General features: G+C 38.5%; 1 protein-coding gene across 1 annotated transcript; it reads left to right on the top strand.

Moving 5' to 3' along the window:
• Positions 1–11,865: 11,865 nt before the first annotated feature.
• Positions 11,866–18,473, top strand: LOC147625605 (DNA (cytosine-5)-methyltransferase CMT3-like). Its single transcript, XM_086817128.1, has 22 exons — positions 11,866–12,783; positions 13,480–13,535; positions 13,626–13,722; positions 13,856–13,960; positions 14,047–14,169; positions 14,260–14,362; positions 14,439–14,653; positions 14,883–14,948; positions 15,044–15,301; positions 15,395–15,453; positions 15,550–15,616; positions 15,706–15,948; positions 16,022–16,108; positions 16,292–16,360; positions 16,447–16,533; positions 16,711–16,798; positions 16,884–17,005; positions 17,198–17,302; positions 17,415–17,458; positions 17,535–17,604; positions 17,743–17,846; positions 18,046–18,473. Exons 1-22 carry the CDS (start codon positions 12,523–12,525, stop codon positions 18,260–18,262), a joined length of 2,646 nt encoding a protein of 881 aa, XP_086673254.1. The 5' UTR covers positions 11,866–12,522; the 3' UTR covers positions 18,263–18,473.
• Positions 18,474–19,149: the final 676 nt, after the last annotated feature.

Here is a 19,149-nt window from a genome sequence, read left to right as displayed (position 1 = left end):
GTGATTGAATTGACCCCCGGAGCTCAACCAGTAGCCCTGCACACGTACACAATGCCAGTTCCTGAAGCCATTGAACTCAAGGAACAGCTTAGACAGCTGTTAGAACAAGGGTTTGTAAGACCCAGTGTTTCACCTTGGGGTGCGCCAGTTCTCTTTCAGAAAAAGAAAGATGGAATGCTTAGACTTTGTGTGGACTACAGAGGTCTAAATCAACTGACAGTTAAGAATAAGTATCCTATCCCAAGAATTGATGAGCATTTGGACAGGCTAAATGGAGCCCAGATCTTCACAAAAATAGATCTCAAATCTGGGTATTACTAGATCAGGATCAATGATCAAGATATACCAAAAACAACCATCAATGCTCGCTATGGGCATTATGAATTTACTGTCATGCCATTCGGATTAACTAATGCCCCAGCTACATTCAATCGCCTAATGCAGGACATCCTCAGAGAATACTTGGATGATTTTGTTCTAGTTTTCTTTGACGACATTCTGATTTACTCAAGGAATGCAGCTGACCATGAAACTCATGTCCGAAAAGTTCTTGGGATTCTAAGGAAGCATCAACTCTTTGCCAAAAAGAGAAAATGCACTTTCTCTGCCGACCACATTGAATACTTGGGCTTTCTGGTATCCAAAGATGGAGTTTCTCCAGATTCCGCTCTAGATTTCGCAAAAGTCCAAGCAGTCATAGATTGGCTGGAACCAAAGACAGTGAAAGAAGTCAGAGGATTCTGGGGATTGACTGGTTGGTATAGAATTTTTATACCAAAGTATGCTCTCATAGCTTCCCCCCTGACAAAAAGATTTTCAGAAGGTGCATTAGAAATTAAGTATAATCTGTTTAAGAGGCATTATCCTGGGGGTGAAGATTTTTTTGAAATTTTAAATTAAGGTTCCTATGGACCAATAAGATTCATCCAAATGTAGGGAGGAGATAAATAAAGAAATAAAAGAAAAATCCCCCAAAAATGAGTAAATACTCATATAAGATGAAGAGTTGACTAAGGACAAGGTTAATAGTTAAAAAAGGGAGATATTTAGAAGTAATGATGCATTTTTGACACCTCTGCATGGGAGAATTTCCCTCATGAAGGAGGCACCTATTTCACATGCTTGAATGAGTTTTAAACTCCCAAATAATGGGATATTTTTATCTCCCCTCTCTCCTGTTTCAACTAGATCCAAAAAGTGAGCAAAATTGACCTAAAAATGGTCAAAATTGACCAAACTGATCTGGAAAATTCTAGAATCAGTTGACTTGGTTAGAAGCTCACTTTTTCCTATGAATAGAAGCCCTCCCCTTTGTTGAAACTTAATAGTTTTTTGCACTGTTACCCTGTCTCTCCCAAGTGCCAAAAATAGTGAATTGTATTCATAATTCATTAGTTTTTGACCTTCCCTCTTCCAAAAGATTGGTGGCCACTCTTGTCTCAAACAAGAGTTGAACCCTCAAACCATCAAGCCAAAGGAAAGCTCTCAAAATTCATTAGTAAGTTGGTGATTCTTCTCTTTTCCATTTATTTTATGGTTTTCATGGTTTTTTATGCTTTTTGTCTTCTCTAAAATTGCAAGTGATGTTATGCCTCATTGCAAAAGGCATTCCCCTCTCTTTTCTAGTAAATCCAACCATTCTTTATCCTAGGTGAATGATTAATGAATAAAATAAAGAATTTCATAATGTTTCTCTTAAATAAGTAGAAAAATGTTACTTTAGACTGATTTAAATACTCTTGATGCATTTCTAATTAATTTTAGAGACTTAAAATTGAAAAATGGTCAGCCATACAAAGGAGGTTTTGGCGAAATTTTTTTAAAAAATTGAAAATAAGTATTATCTTGCATTATTCTAAAAGAGTAATCCTTATGATTCGATATTCTAAAGTGTCATTTTCATGCATAGAAGATGCATTTTGATTATTTGTATAAAAGAAATTTAGTTTTATTATAAAAGTATTACTTTCATTATTATTTCATTTTTATGCATAGAAGTATGCATAAAAGATTAATTTTTATTATAAAAGTGTTACTTTTATCATATTTGATTTTTATGCATAGAAGTATGCATAAAAGATTAATTTTTATTATAAAAGTGTTACTTTTATCATATTTGATTTTTATGCATAAAAGTATGCATAAAAGATTTTTTTTATATAAAAGTGTTACTTCTATCATAATCGATTTTTATGCATAGAAGTATGCATAAAAGATTTTTTTTAATTATAAAAGTGTTACTTCTATCATATTTGATTTTCATGCATAGAAGTATGCATAAAAGATTATTTTTTTATTATAAAAGTGTTACTTTTATCATATTTGATTTTCATGCATAGAAGTATGCATAAAAGATTAATTTTTATTATAAAAGTGTTACTTTTATCATATTTGATTTTTATGCATAAAACTATGCATAAAAGATTATTTTTTTAATTATAAAAGTGTTACTTCTATCATAATTGATTTTCATGCATAGAAGTATGCATAAAAGTTTTTTTTTTAATTATAAAAGTGTTACTTTTATCATATTTGATTTTCATGCATAGAAGTATGCATAAAAGATTAATTTATGAGAGCCAACATTATTTGCTCAAAATTTAGAGAACTTCTCTCAGCCTTTGTCATCATCACCTTGCTTGCAAAGTAAACTGGATGCATAAAAGCTGTCTTTGGATCCTTTTGGATTAATACTGCACCAGCTGCATGAGAGCCAACACTTGGACAAACATAGAAAACCAAATTCCATTAGGGTGGTATGATGACTGGTAAAGAACTAAGCATGATTTTTACCTCATTAAATACTTCCTCGCTCTCATTATCCCATGTAAAAGTACTCTCCTAAGCGAGTCTTTGCAATGGTGAAACTATTTGTGCAAGCGAATGAATAAATCTGGCAAGGTACCTACCTTTTAAAGAAATGTGACCAGTTGCTTTGTATTTTATGAAGATGGGAGTGCTAAGAGATTTTCTTGCTAGAAGGCCCCTTAGATCCACATAGATTTAGTACTGACATTCTTGTTCCCCACCTTTGATCTGCATTCATGGCTATGAGCCAAGGCCTTCCTAGTATAATCGGGTGGCCCTCCCCTTTTCTAGAAATCACATACATGTCAACCTCTACCTCCACTACTACACAAACAATGACTCTCACATCCTTAATGAGACCCAAACACTTTATGTTAGAGTTGTTGGCCAAAGTTACCTTGAATGTGGATAGAGAATTGACCTCTAGACCTAACCTGTACATAGTCCTCTCTGACATTACACACGCCTCCATCTACATACACCCCGGATATCTTGTGAACCTTAACTCAAGCATCCAAAATTGGGACAACATCTTTGTGGGGATTGGATTTGATTAAATTGATAAGCCGAATATGTTTTTTTATGGGGATCCTAGTGCTAGATAGTTTTTTCCATTGCTTCCTCCTCAAAAGGGGTTTGTGGATAAGCAATATTAGGCTTTTGTGAACTTAAATCAATAGAAAGATTATAAGATTTGAGACTCTTACCTAAAGAAAAGACTTCCATGGTAATCTTTCACTTAGTCTTCTTGGTTTTCTTGACTCTCTTACTGCTCTCGCCTTCCTCCTTGGCTTGGCTTTTCTTCTCTCTCATGGTCTCCACCAAATCTTCTACTTAGTCTTCCATATGTTGAGTTCTAGTTCTCTTGACTACTGGCATGGCCTCCAATTCTTCTATGGGTTCTTTTCAAGTGTGTCAAGGCCTAACACATTGAGCACTTGATTTTCTGCGCGTGTCGTTTGGTGCGAGTGGTATTGGTGGAATTGCAGCTGCCTGTTGTGGTGGAGGCACATCTCTTAATTAGAAGCGGTTGAGGGGGGGTAGATACCTCCTTGAGGTCTTCTTGGATATGGGCAGTTATACATCCCATGCTCTGATTCATTACAATTTTAGGAAATGAGCTCTTGTGCTTGCCTTCTTGGTCCTCTTCTAGCTTGTTGTGGTGCTTGTAGTCTAGGGTTTTGCATCAAGTTGAGGTTCAAGCTTTCCAATTGTTGGGTTAATTTATGGAGAAGCTCATGTTGTGAGGTTTCAACAGGTTGTGGTGGTGCTCTTAAGGCCACTGATGCTCTTTATGCCAAGTTAAGTGTTGGAGCCTCATAAGTGTCTTCCTCTCTCCTTCCCACATCCAAGTCCAATCTAGGCCTATGTGCTTGATATCTCATTCTTTTATTTTTTTTCCCTAGCCACCCTAAGTGCCTCTTCAAAATTAGTAGGAAACTTGGACTTTACATTACCCCTTAAAGGAGGAAATAAACCAATAAACAAACTTGTCCCTCTTCAAAAAATTTGGTTCTGCTTTTGCAGGTGAAAGAGAGGCACTCTATCTATTCCACAAATCTTGAAATTTAGTTTCATACCTTCAAAACTCTTAGAGAGACTCATGTTGATGTAGGAGAAACTGCTGCCATAATCCTTCTAGAGTATCTCCTTTTCCATATTTTTGTAAGAATGCTTGGCTAAGGATCTTGCATCCATCCTTGGTAGCCTGCGGCGGCGGAAGGGTGCCATACCAAGTTCTAGCTTCCTCCTTTAGAATAAGGGAGAAATCCCTAACCTTAATGTCTCTCCCAGAAATGAGATGGGCCATCTCCAAATCATCCAGGAATTCTAGTGCATTTTCATTGGGCTTTCCATGGAAAGTTAGGAAGGGGGGGTAGCCATTGATGTAGGTTTTGGAAATATGAATAAGGATAAGAAACAAGATGTGGAAAACAAATTTTAGGACCCCAATATGAACATAAACACATCAAATGTGAGCTCATAATTGAGAAGGGGCAAAATGAAAGGCTAAGGTGATGTATTGATTTTTGCCAACCGCTCTGCTCCAAAGAGAAATGCAAGGCATTGCTGGAAATTGGATTTGTGATTTAGAACCACATGAATTAATAGGGTTAGAATAGGTTGATAAGGATGATTTGGCCTAATTGGCAAATCAGATAGAACAATTGTAAACTAAAGGTCAAGAGTTTGGTCCTCGATTGGGTCACCAATTTATAAGGGAGATTTTCTTGAAAGGTGACCTCTATCACCTCCCAAGAGAACCACACTCGCAAAGACAAACACTAGAGAACTCTTGATCTTAAAAGAAGCATAATGGAAGAACAAAACAAAGGCATCCACTTCATAAACATCCACTTCACAAACCAATGGAAACCAATGCTTGAAACCATGTGGAGGTGGACCCAAGCTTGCTTATTTAGTGGTTGGAGACAAAGAACATAGAGAGGGAAACTTGCAGGCTATACACTAATCACACATGGATGAGTTATACACACCTATCATCATAATGGTATTGGCGAGAACCACATGGTGGAGAAACACCCCCAAAGCACTAGCACATGGGTTGATAAGTAGAGATTTGTAGAGAGCTGGGGTGAGGGAGTGAGTATGGGGAGAAGACTAATGACTTAATGATAGCATGTGATGGGAAGAAGGAGGTTAACATTAACATTAGCTTGGGGGCTAATGAGGAAAGAAGGAAGATATGTCTCCCTTTATGGTAATAGATGGCCCCTTTTTATAGGTAGAGGGTTAGAAAAGATATAAGCGGTGTGAAAATGCTTGATGAAGAGGTTGTAATTGGACCTGGCTTAGCTATTGCTAGGTCCAAGGTGGTGGAGGAAGATTCCAAAAGATATTACAATTTTCCATTTGAGCCAAGGTTTTCAAAGGTCATATTAAATAGGTGTGGGGTGAAAACATTATAAAGTGGGGAGTGTGATTGTGGGTAAGAGAAGAAGTGAGGAAGAGATTTGAGTAAGCTGTCCATAATTTTTGCAAGCTAGTATTTTGGCTGTCCATAATTTTTGCAAGCCAGTATTTTGGCTGTAGCTTTTTTTGCATGGCTCGGATTGAGAAACTTCAAAAAGTAAAGTTGAAGTTTGCGACCCATCTTAAGGAAAATTTTGCATGAATTACTTCGTAGGTCGTTAACTTTGATTGCCATATTCTAAGCGAAAGATGCTCAAAAATTCAAATCAAATTTGCCTACCCCAAACCAAAAGTCTTCCAAGAGGGCCTCTTCATTTTTGCATTCTTTATTTGGAAGATTTTTCCTTAGTCACTCACCACAAAAGAACAAGGCATGTGAATACACATGGTGTATGGACTTAGCACTTTAATACAAGGTCAAAATAGTCCCCCCTTGTAAGAGCATGTCAACACTCCCTTGTATCCATCTTAAGCAAGATATGCATGTACCTCCCAATAATATTATGATATTGGAAAATATTGACTTGTTCACTCACTACATATTAATGCATATCAATAACTAAAATATGTCACCCACCCATTCTTGACTTCATTTTGTGAGTCCTATTGGCGTGCACTTGGTTCGTAAAGAGTTATTCCTGAATGCAAATATTTCCCCTTAATAGGTTGAAACTTATTATTCTAGATAAAACCACCCAACAATAGAAATGAAAATACTTAATGTACATATATATACATAGTGTAGAGGGAACATAGTGATGTGTATGATAAATAACAAGGAAAAAAATGAAAAAATATGTGATTTGTACATAAGTTATAGGGTATTTAAAAAAATACCCATAGTAATGACAAGGTGTGAAATAATTACAAAAAAAGGTTTCTATAAAACATGTCTCATATTTATATTAACCCATTTTATGGCTAACAAGGTTGCCACACCCAATTGTATGCCAAAGCATGAGTACTCTATATCAAGAATAGACATAACAAACTCATGTACAAACAAGCCATGAAGAAATGGTGTCAAAATCTCAAACTTGGACAAGTGCCCATAAAGGTCGGATGGATAATTAATGGCATTTTTCCTGCTCCAAAAGCGTGTGGTAGTGACTTAAGGTGTTCTCCTTGGTGTTATAATGCATTAATATATTATCAGATGAAGTGATGTACAAGCAATAGGCTACATAAAAGATTTAGGTGCCTGTGCACTCGGCCATAATTTAAGTGCTCTTCAAACAACACTCAAGCAAACATCATGATGAAAGAAGAGCTAAATGAAGGGGCTTCCCAAGAAGGAGGCCAATCATAAAAAAGACTTCTATTTTTTTTATGGAAGAGGGCACCCCTCTCACCTTGTGTTTAAACCCACTCATCGTATTCCTACCCTTGTGTAAAACTAAAGGTTCTAAGCCAATATTGTAGCCTATGAGGAACTATGATAGACCACTCTAGCAAATGGTTGAGTGTAGGTCTAGTGTATGTATGGTGGTAGTGGTTCATCACTTGAGGGGGAGTGTTGAAATAGCAAGCGATGTGGGGTAAATGTTTGAAGCCAGGGGGAGTGGTATGTGAACCTCAAACATTTGTATGAGGTGCATAAGTCATAGACTATGGTTCAAAGGGTCAAAGAGAGCCCAAAGATTAAAGAATATATAGAATGGCTAGCCCATGTGGAGGCCAAAAGTAGGTGCCTAGAAGAAGTGGAAATAGAAGCCAAGTGGGTGCTCACTTCAAGGGAGACGGTGTGCCCAAATCTAGAATAGATTAGGAGAAGCTTAATCAAGCTTATGGGTCATATTTAATGGCTAATGGAGATGTAAAGTCTATAAAAAGGCACTTTATCTAATGGATCAAACATAGAGCTTTTGAGCTAAACCTCTTGCCTTATCATTATGCTTCATTTTTATCATCATTACTGTTAATCTCTTTCTTACTTTCTAGCATGCTAAAATATTGATTCTAATCCATTTCTACACACCCTTATTAACTCTAGATGCAAATCTCAAGTTTTTTCAGGATGTAAATACATACCCTTAATCAAATAATTATAAGTTTTCATAGGCGTGAAAAACTAGTAATTTAGTTTTTCATGACGTGGAAAACTTCGTATTTTTATGGATAAGATTCTACAGATAATGGGCTTACTATTCTTAGCAAGGTAATCCCTACAATCACGACATGAAAGCCGGCATGAAAAATAAGTTTTTGACAATTCTCAAATTTGGAGGTGCAAATAGATGTTTCTCCTATGTAAAAGTTCCAGATCATGTCCACTAAGCATGAATTCTTCAATTTTGATGTCGATGATACTTAATTCTACAATGACTAGCTAAATTAGGAGGATTCCCCAAAAAATAGGATTGAATTTATTAGAGAGACGTATTTTTCTCCATAACTACATGCAAAAATCAAACAATTAATCTCAGTGTAAGGCATGATGATGTGTTACAAAGAGATGCAAATGGACCAATCAAAGATCTCTAATAGGTGATGGATTAGTGGTCACGTGCATGGGAAAACCATTGGCACTCATGAATGTAAACAAAGCCAAGAAACTTCATAAGCAGGTTATAAAAAGATGGTAGGATGTCTAGAATGACTAATATCAAAATTGGACGCACTATGGTGTCATATGTATAATCTCACTATGGAGGAGCATGTTTTTTTTAAAAGAGAAGCAATGGATTAAACCTTTGTAAGGTTCCTATATACCCACACACATACAAATCAAAATATCAAAAATCACATCCATGGGACATCATCCATCATTATCACAATTTATAGAATTTGGTATAAGAAAAAACCACAAATTCACAAAAACTATAGAGTTGGTCAAAGGTGCAAAATTCGCTAAAAAGTCATTGATTATGAATTGATGTATGATTTGGGAAAGGCACTCATGGGCGGAGCTTGAACCTCCCATCCACCCTCGAGCATCTCTCTCTCTCTCTAACTCACACTCTCACTCTCACATTCACTCTCGATCACACTCTTACTCGCATAATCTCCCCTCTGTAAAAGTTTGAATTGATTACAAAATATCCTAAAGCCACATAAATTTGATAATCACACTTTTAATCATGATTATGCATTAAACCCCAATCTTTATAATTGTACATATGGCCAAAATATATGTAAATTCGCCTTCTTTGGATGAATTCCTTGAAAAGTGTGTATGGTGATAAGAATAGAAAAAATGCCCATGCATGTGTATCCATACATTCAACTTTGGAGGGATAAAGGTGAAGTACACGTAATCTGCATGCAAGTAGTTTTTTTAAAAATGACACTCTTCGGGGAGATTGTACCTCCCACACTGTGTGTTCGATCGACACGTTCTAAAAACTTGCTTTTCACAGCCATAATGCAAAATCCCATCCTCCCTTTCACATTTAACCTGCAAAACTGCAGCACAAAATTCTAGTTGCAAAAAGAGATGAAAATGACATGAGCACCATATATGGAGGATGTAACGACGAGACCAAGGAGAAGGAATTTGGCCACAATCACTTTGATACAGTTTTAGATCTATGAAATCTTCAAACTCTGTCATATAGCCTTTTTCAAAATTTCTACACTAGCATGCAAAAAAATACCTCACGAAAAAACAAAATCATGGTGGGTAAAATTTTAATTATGCAATAATGAATCGAACGACTTTTTGGACCCATGCTTCTAATTTGACATGTTTTATTTTTGACAAAAATATACTCACAAAAATGGAGCATCACACCTTCAACAACAAGTTGCCTAGCTTTGCACAATTCTTGATTAGTGAATGGCTATAAAATTGGTCCAATACTTCAAAGGAGTTAAAGTCCTATCTTAAGAAAATGTTTTTATTTCTTTGATGCTTCTAGTAGACGTCAAAAGAGATTTTTAAAACTTGACATACTATTGTTTTTGTAAGGGCCTTGAGATGGCTTCAAAGTTATTCAATGAAATTTCAACTTTCAAGAAACTACACAAAACCTTACTTTCTTTAATTAGTTAGAAATGAAATCATATGGGTGATATTCAACTAAAACAAACTATGCAAATTAATGCACAAATGACTTGATTTGTAAGCAATTTTTAGAAAAACTATGCACATGGCTCAATAAATTTTAATGATAATATATTTGTATAAACCCCCCACCATCACGATGATCCTCATGAATGTTGCTACTCACATACTTTTAAAACCCCCATCATCACTGTGATCCTCATGAATGTTGTTGCATACTTTTAAAACCAATCAACTATTCCTTTAGTGAATTGGCACTTGACAAGACATCAATAATACAAACAAGAAAGTTTGTTGAAATGGCACAAGACATTAGGTGCTAGAAATCAGGGATGGGGATCGTATATTATAAAATATGTACATCAATTTGTACTAAATGATGACTTTGGACCATGAAAATTTTGTAAATAGAGTAGCAAGTTCTAATAGACATAGTGTCCTAGCACTGACATCAATAAAATTTACCTTACATGTACATTTTAATGAAATTACCCATCCATTTAGGACTCACATACATATGTGTACATGTCATGGTTCATTTATGAATTCACATACATATGTTTACATGTTATGTTGCATATTGAAATGTTAACGCCATGGAAGTTGAAAGTGACGATTGATGGAAGCACCTTTATGCATTTGAGTTTTGTCATTGAAGGAAGATGTACCATATAATGTGCACAGTTTAAATCCATATTTGCTATAATGTGCACAGTTTAAATCCATATTTGCTTTGAAGGATGGAGTGGTTATAAAGATAACATAGTAAAGTGTGAGGTATGCAAAGTCTTAAGGAAGTTGTGGTAAGACATAATGAGTTCTATAGAGCTTTAAGTAATAATATGAAGATACAAAATTTAGTACTCGCATTTCTTGTTTGCTATAGCCGTGGAGAATTATCCCTCCTATAACACTTACATTGTTTTCATAGTAGAGTGTGTCCCAAACTGAAACATCTCGAGTTCACATTTCCACTTTCATACCTCTTTAATACACATCACATTTATCTTGCCCATTTTTGCTTATAATTTTCTTTAACTAACTTCTATTACATGGCTATCCCCTTTCACATGTGCAAGCAACAACCTCTAGGCTAACTTTACCTCGTGAAATAGATGGAACCTGGATGCTATTATATGTGAATCACTCATTGCACCCCATGACTGATTGTACGTAGAGTCCTCAGCTTACTCATACAATTCTCATGTTCATACACACTCCGATTATTTCTTAATCTCTCAACGAGGGAGCAAAGATAAGGTATCCTCGAACATACTCTTCCTTATTTCCATGGGACTCACAGATAAGCTTTGAGTAGATTGAAAGCCAAGGGCACATCCTGTTCTACATATTTTTGGAAGATCTCATTACCTCCTCGCGTCGTCCTCTTTCTATTGATTGCAATTAAACGGAGGGACTTTTTGATTCAATCACATTCACGATGTACATAAGATTCATGACAATATAGGTGAGTAGACATTATCAATGTAAGAATTCAATGAAAATAACAATTGTGTTCTGTTGAAAAAGAGCATAAGTTGAAAGCATTCCATGTATGGACATCCTAGGTTGGAGAATTCAATGAAGGAAAAATCCCAAAAAGGTCAAGTCATAAAAAAATTTGTGTTTGTTGAAGTATTCAATCAATGAGATACATGGAGGAGTAACTTTTCAAGTAATGAATGAGAAATATGTGGAAGAATTCATAGGATTTGAGTGGGAGAATGATGGGCTGAAAAGGTTTCAAATGATGTGTGATGGAGGGGTAAAAAAAGCAGCTTGATTAGATGCAAGTATTTAAAAATTGCAATTGACATTTATATATATATATATCTATCTATCTATATTAAATATATTTAATGATAGATGTATGCAAAAAAATATTCAAATTCTTTGATTAGATGCAAGTATTTAAAAATTGCAATTGACATATATATATATATATATATATCTATCTATATTAAATATATTTAATGATAGATGATATAATTCTTTGGCAAAAAAATATTCAAATTGCAAGGGGAAAAAAAACGTTAATGGGATTTTAAAACTCGATTAATGGTGGGTTGCTCTCTACTCGGGGGGCAAAACGGTAAAGGGTTTCCCGCCCACCTCTCGATTTTCAAAAAACCCCCCGAACACATTCCATATCTGTCTGTGCGAGCCCTCAGATCGACCGCTGTCTTGTTTTCTGGCTTGCCTTTCTGCTATCGCCATAGCCAGAAAGCTTGCCAAGCTCCACACCCTCGTCCTGTGCGTTTCCCCATCTCTCTCCCTCCCTCCCGTCCAGCTTCGGCTTGCTGTTCTTCGTCCCTTGCTCTGCGCCGGAGCTTGGTGGCCTCTTTCTGTTCTCATTTCCTTTTACCGCACTTCCTTCTGTTCCGTTCTAGGGTAAGGGTTAGGTTTTTTTTTTCCGACCTCTGTGCATCCTTTTGGCCATCTTTTCAGCACATTTCCAGGGCAGAGCTGTAACTCTGCACATCCGTCTGTTGGATCCGTTTATCCGCTCTTTTGACTGTGTCGAGCTCGGGTCTCTTCGACCTCTCGCACATCGTTCTGCCCCGAGTTGGGTCTTGTTTTAATCTCTGCACACCATTTTTCTGTGGGTTTCGTTACATGTGTGGGCCTTGCTCTATGCGAAACTAGGCCTTCTCCGTCAAATTTGCACGTTCCTGTTTTCAAGTATATAGGGTTTTGCTGCTCGCTGCCAGCCGTTCTTTCTACTGCCTATCTTTCTCGACTGCTTCGCGCCCTTCCTTCGAGCCTTAGCAAGGATGCCTGCCCGCAAGGCCATCGAGGTTGAGAGCTCCAGTGATGGTGAGGATATTGTCGAGTTCAAGAGCAGCAGTAAAAAGCATAAACAGAGCTCCACAAAGAAAGAAGAGGGTCCCGGGACCAAGCCGAAAACCAAAAGCTCAGCGAAATCGAAAGCCGCAGTGAGAACCCCACCAGAGGCTCGTTTCGTGGGAGCCCCATTTAAAAAAGACGAGGCTGCACACAGATGGCCGGAACAGTATAGCAGCAAGAGGCCAAAGGTTTGCAGTACATCACTAATAGATTTCTTTCTAGCTTTTCTGAAAGCATCATGCGTAGCTTGACTAGCTCTGAAGTGTAATAGGTCAAATTAGCGTAGCTGTGTAGCTATGATCCATAGCCCTTTGTTAGTCCACATGATATTTCTGATCGTTGCATCTTACATGTAAAGGGGTGCGACATAGTCTCTCTGCAGGTCAGGTTGTGGACCGAGCTAGCATTGTGCTTGCCCGTAAGCAAGGTCCATTTTACACACCCTTTGCTAATGAGGGTTTTCATGCAATGTGCCGCAGCCTTTTGATTGCTACCTGGTCAATCTTCAATGCTGGCCCAAAATGAGTCCTTTCACCCTCATAAAGCTCATTTGGAGGGTTTTTTTTTGGGCGCTGTATTTGGAGTGAGCGTTGAAGGTTCTGTATTGAGGGTCTGCTCTTTGTTGGTAATAAGTTAGTGGTACACGAATCCTGAGGTATCAGGTTAACGGCTGTCCAGTCACATTCATCTCAAGGTATCAGTTTACTCGTTGTTACAGCTGATCCTTGCCCAGATTTTGCCTTTATTCAGGCGTGTAATCATGGCTGGATAATTCTTGAAACTAGGGTTGGGGCGTTGCTGGGATTTGAGCTTTGCAATAATTTGTTTGAGCGGTTCATTTGTGCAAAGCTTAATCTAAGAGATTGTGCCATGAATTTTTGCAGAAGCAATGTGAAGAGGATGCAAGTGATAAGAAGCGGAAGCTTCCAACTGAGGAAGTGTATGACTTTCTTCCATGGGTTACCTTAAGTTTAATACTTAATAGATTTCTGTCTCAAATGTTCCTTGTCTTTGCCTGTTGTTTTGACAGGGAGGAATATAAAGGCCCTGCTCAGTGTGCTGCACATTATTCTAAAGCTGAAGTTGATGGAACTGCATATGAGTTGGGCAATTGTGTGTTTGTCCATGTAAGCCTGAAATGGGTGTTATCACAGATTGTGTCCTTTTGTCATTTTCCCTTCAACTAATTGTAGCTGACAGTATGTGCTAATTTTAGAGGGTTGTTTGCCTTGACGGCCTCATGGGAAATATTTTTGTCAGTCTGGTGAAGGACAAGACTACATTGGACGCATCATTGAGTTCTTTGAAGATGTAAAGGGAGACTCCTGGTTCACTGCACAATGGTTCTTCCGAGTCCAAGATACCGTAAGTTTTCATTGGAATCAATGGGAAAGCTATTCCTTGTCTCTCCTGATAGCTGCTGAACAAGTGTGCTTCCTGCCAATTATCAGGCTATTAAGGACGCAGAAGAGAATAAGCACGACAAGAAAAGGGTTTTCTGTTCTGAGGTGAAAGATTTCAATCCCCTTGATTGCCTTGTATCTAAAATCAAGATCATTAGATTGTCCCCTCTGGTAAGCATCGTTCTTTGACCATACACTGGCCTTGTTTAGCTGCTTTGATTTTGGAGTAGCCCTGATCTGTTGCTTCTTGTGGTACTGTAGCATCATTTCAACGTCTTGAGCCCAAAGCCTCTTCCACCATGTGATTACTATTATAACATGGGATATGATTATGCCTACTCAAGATTCTATGCTCTTCTTCCAGGTGATTTTTAATCTACTGGTCTTTGACTACATCATATGAAAATCCTGTCTGATATACTGTTTTTATTTATTTTCAGAGTCCGAAGGTGCCAGCAGTGATTCGGATCTCACTAATTGTAATGACATGTCTAATGGGCAAGTGTCCAGTAACCACTCAGAAAACAAGGCCGAGATTGAAGTGAGCTCTGGGAGTCTAAAGGAATTTACTCTTCTTGATCTATACTCAGGTTGTGGTGGAATGTCTACTGGACTTTGCATGGGGGCATCCTTGTCCTCTGTGAAACTCACAACAGTAAGTATCAAAGGTTAAATTTCCTTTATTTCTGGTATTTCAACACCACACCTTGCTAAGGGCCATTCTTGTCCTTGTGGAACTTGTCGCAGTAATTATTATGGGCTCAATTTCCTTTGGGTTTTCAATATTTCAACAAAGTAGCTTATGGCAGTGATTATATTGCTTTCTTTTCAGTACCTGCAATCAAAGATCACAGCTGTGTAACTTATTTCATCCTTGTTATCAGAAATGGGCGCTTGATCTGAACCCAAATGCCTGCAAAAGCTTAGAATTCAATCACCCAGAGACTCAGGTTTGTAAAAAGTGTGTCAACAATCATATGTTCTCTCTAATGAGGCATCTGTGGGTTTTATGGAATGGTGCTAACAAAACACATTTCTGAGGCAGGTGCGGAATGAGTCAGCTGAAGATTTCCTAATTCTTCTTAAAGAATGGAAAAATCTATGTGACAAGTATGTCCCGAATGAGAAGGTGGATGACAGTAAAACTCGTGGACGGTGCCGTTCTCTTGTTGTATCAGATGAGGATAATGATGATGATGATGATTCTGCACCCACTGAACCTGGTGAGTTTGAAGTGGAAAAGATTGTAGGCATTCGACATGTTGGTGAATCTGACTCTAAGAAGGCTGGGATTGAAATGAAGGTCAGAATCCCTCTCAGAATAGACTTGCATGGGTTATTGCTTTTTGACATAATTTTTCATGAATTTCTTATGCCTAACACATTGTTTGGCTAGGTGCGCTGGAAGGGTTATGGGGCAAGTGATGATACTTGGGAGCCTGTCGATGGGTTAAGGTAAGTCATTTCTACAACTATCTACCTCAAATAGAATTTCACTAGAAAATTTTGTTTGCAAATAAATTTGATAAAACCACTGTTTCTTTGATGCAGTACATGTGAAGAACGTGTCAAAAAGTTTGTGGTGGAAGGAAAGAAAAAAATGATCTTGCCACTACCAGTTTTGTTCCTGATCTGTTGCACCTAAATTTTGCATCATGTTTCAAAGTATTTTATGGAACTGTCTGATGAGCTTCCTATTTGTAACAGGGTGATGTTGATGTTGTATGTGGTGGGCCTCCATGCCAAGGTGCTAGTGGTTTCAATCGTTTCCGAAACAGAGATAACCCTCTGGCAGATGCCCGGAATAAGCAGATTATTGTGTACATGGACATTGTAGACTACCTCAAGCCCCGATATGTCCTCATGGAGAATGTTGTCGATATTCTTAGGTTTGCCAATGGGCTACTGGGAAGATATGCTCTGAGTCGCCTTGTGCAGATGCACTACCAGGTTGTTGGACTGTGAATCTCTATGAAGACTTGATTTAACTGCATTTTGTTTAACACCTTTACCATCATTACAGGCAACACTTGGGATGATGGTTGCTGGTTGTTATGGATTGCCACAATTTCGAATGCGTGTATTTCTCTGGGGAGCTGCACCCACGGAGGTGAGTATCATGTTGAGTAGCCAAATCATGATTTGTGTTAGGGATGAGATCCTTTCTTTGAAGCTTGTATGTTGTGAATTTCTGTTCATATATATGATTACACTCTACACTTCAATGCAATCAAATTCCTTATGCTTTTGATGGTAACTAAGAAACTATTCTATTTTGGCAAACTCCCTGCAGAGGCTTCCTGCATATCCATTGCCAACCCATGATGTTGTTCAGAAAGGAGGAATTCCACAAGAGTGGGAGGTAAGAAATAATAACATGTTGATTTAATTCACGGAGCACCTTAAATCTATAAGCCAGCTTTAACAAATTGCTATTCTATTTGATAGCGCAACATGGTAGCATATGATGAAAAAACAAAACCTAAGTTACTTACAGCCTTGACTCTGGGAGATGCTCTAAGAGACCTTCCTCCGGTAAGCCATCTTTCAAATGCTGCCTGCTTACTGTAGGTGTTATAGTAGTAGTTTTTAGACTGTCTATGATTGATGACTGTGTCCCTCACCAGTTTTTGTTGTGTAAGTCACTTTTCACTTGACATATGCAGAGAAATAACGTCAATGTGAAATTACGCAATATAATGTTATGTGCAGGTTAAAAACTCAGAAACCCGTGATGAAATTAGCTATGGGGGAGGTGCGCGTACTGAGTTTCAGCGGTTTATCAGGCTTCCCAAGGATGGTAAGGGGTCGTTTGTCGTAAGCCTAAAAAACCTGTTTCAAGGGTTTCTGCCAGGAGCTGATCACAACTTCTTGCAATGCTGCAGTCTTAACAGGAGCTAGCTCATTGGCTTCATGCAAGAAGCAGAAACTGATGCTGCATGACCATCGCCCACTTATTCTGAACCAGGATGATTACCAACGTGTTTGCAGGATACCCCATAAGAAGGTAGATACAGGCTGTCTGCCTTTTATTAAAAAGTTCTCTTGTTGCTCATTAGGATGAAAGATTACCACCGTTGCCAACACCATTGCCCATGGTTGTTGCTCAGAAACATATTGTAATGGACTGCCTATGCCTAAATTTATATTTTGACCATGAAGGTTTATCAACTAACACATTAGTTCATGGTTTTGATAGGGGGCAAACTTCCGGAACCTACCAGGAGTAATTGTGGGGGAAGACAACACAGTAGCTCTTGATCCAAATGTGGAAAGGGTGCTGCTGCCCTCAGGGAAACCCCTGGTATGTTTGGAAAGGATTGCCATCTAGTTTCAAAATGAGATTCCAAGACTTCTTACATTCTTCTTCTGGCTATCTGTTATGTCTACTCAACCTTTTTTTTGATTCATTTCAGGTTCCTGACTATGCAATCACCTTTGTAAACGGTCGGTCTCCCAAGTGAGTCAAATGGATTGTGATGTTTCATAGTCTCTTAAACAAAAGATTGGTTCTTACTTGATTTTGTTTTGGACAGGCCGTTCGGTCGCTTGTGGTGGGATGAGACTGTACCAACTGTTGTCACGAGGGCTGAGCCTCATAATCAGGTGCTGACTTTGTTTGCTTTACTACCATAGAGCCTCTGTAGATGGTTTGTGCATTTGCATTCTTTGATTTTCTTAGATGTAAATAAGCTCAATGTTTGAACTTTTCTTAATCTGCCATCCTTCTGTATGCCCTTGCAGGCTATCCTGCATCCAGAGCAGGATCGAGTGTTAACAATTCGGGAAAATGCTCGATTGCAAGGGTTCCCTGACTATTACAAACTCTTTGGCCCTGTTAAAGAGAGGTTAGCATGTAGCCTTTTGAGTACTGGTGGAGAATGTGGCATTTAACTTCTTTCTGTTGTTTGAAGTATAATACTTGGGTCTATGATGCAATACCTGTTTTCTTCTTGCAACCAATTAAAGGACTCATGCAAAATGGAGATGAACTCTCAGGCAAGAGAGATGAGCTAGATCTTGATCAGGGCAGACTTGTGGATGCAGGTATATTCAAGTGGGAAATGCTGTGGCTGTTCCTGTGGGTCGAGCCTTGGGTTACAGTCTTGGCTTGGCTGTGAAGCAGTTGTCTCCTTCAACTCCTGTAATGGTGCTTCCTAGCAAGTTTCCCCAAGGGCTGATGATCTCTGCCCAGCAAATCAATGACATTCCATTAGAGTTTCAGGAAAATGTCGATGATACTGGTGAAGGGACTTCCATTTGAAAGTATTCAGAGAAGGAAGAATTCCTCAACTGAAGGGGCATAGTTCCACCACTTTTCTTGTATCTAAACAGCTGAATTGGGTTTGCTTTAAACCCAACAAGATCATGGCCGAATTCGGCAAAGCCTTGAGCTCATTTATTGTAACCCTTTCTTATTGTGAAAGAGGACTTGCTTTCCTACGAGAAACAGAAGTTGATTCTCTCTTGCCCAAGTGCAGTTCAATAGTGTTGGTTTATAGAATTGTTTTGTTTGTTCAAGTTTTATTTTATTTTTTTTTTCAAAAAAGGGGCATATGAATTATAGAGAAGGAGAATCCGAGGTTACAAATGCCACGTGGTGGCTACTGGTTCAACATGACCAATTGGCACACTTAGTGCATGTGCTTGCATGCGTGACGCGTGCGAGGGGAGAAGCAGATTTGTCGATCCACGCGGGGTATCGTTGCATGGCGGCTGCCTTGTTGGTGATGAGATCGTGGACGCCGGCTCCTTCTCTCTTCCTGGCCTGGAAGGGGGCTTCATCCCCACCTTAGTCTCTTCCATCTCAGGCGGTTCTGGTTCGACTCTTCTCCTCTCTAGGGGGATGAAGGTGCTGGTTCTTTATTCTGCTTTGCAGGCTCCCTCGCTAGATCTCTGAGCGGCAGAGCTTTTGCGCTCCTGCTTTCTTTTCTTTCTCGCTGGAAAAAAGCCTGGCTTGTGTAGGCATCTGGCAAGGGCTGCCTCTTTGATAACTGCCGTCGACGCCAATCTGGAGGAAATCTGCAGGAGCTCCTTCCCGTCAGTCGTTTGCAGAGGATATCAGAAGAGGAGCTCGACCTTACGGTGGCGATTCAGAGAGGGTGAACTCCTCCCTTGGCAGGAAATTTCCTTCCTCCGATTTTGGTAAAC

This window comes from Cibotium barometz, chromosome 23, assembly GCF_041138505.1.
Source record: "Cibotium barometz isolate CiBa-2024 chromosome 23, ASM4113850v1, whole genome shotgun sequence".
NCBI lineage: Eukaryota > Viridiplantae > Streptophyta > Polypodiopsida > Cyatheales > Cibotiaceae > Cibotium > Cibotium barometz.
This window is presented reverse-complemented; position numbering and strand designations above follow the sequence as displayed.

What these genes read in the sequence shown, in the direction of transcription:
- LOC147625605 (XM_086817128.1), top strand. Translation starts at nt 12,523, where the DNA reads ATGCCTGCCCGCAAGGCCATCGAGGTTGAGAGCTCCAGTGATGGTGAG. An exon ending in AAGCTTCCAACTGAGGAAGT is followed by an intron (nt 13,536 to 13,625) that starts GTATGACTTTCT and finishes TTGTTTTGACAG; the next exon opens with GGAGGAATATAAAGGCCCTG. An exon ending in TCAATCACCCAGAGACTCAG is followed by an intron (nt 14,949 to 15,043) that starts GTTTGTAAAAAG and finishes TTTCTGAGGCAG; the next exon opens with GTGCGGAATGAGTCAGCTGA.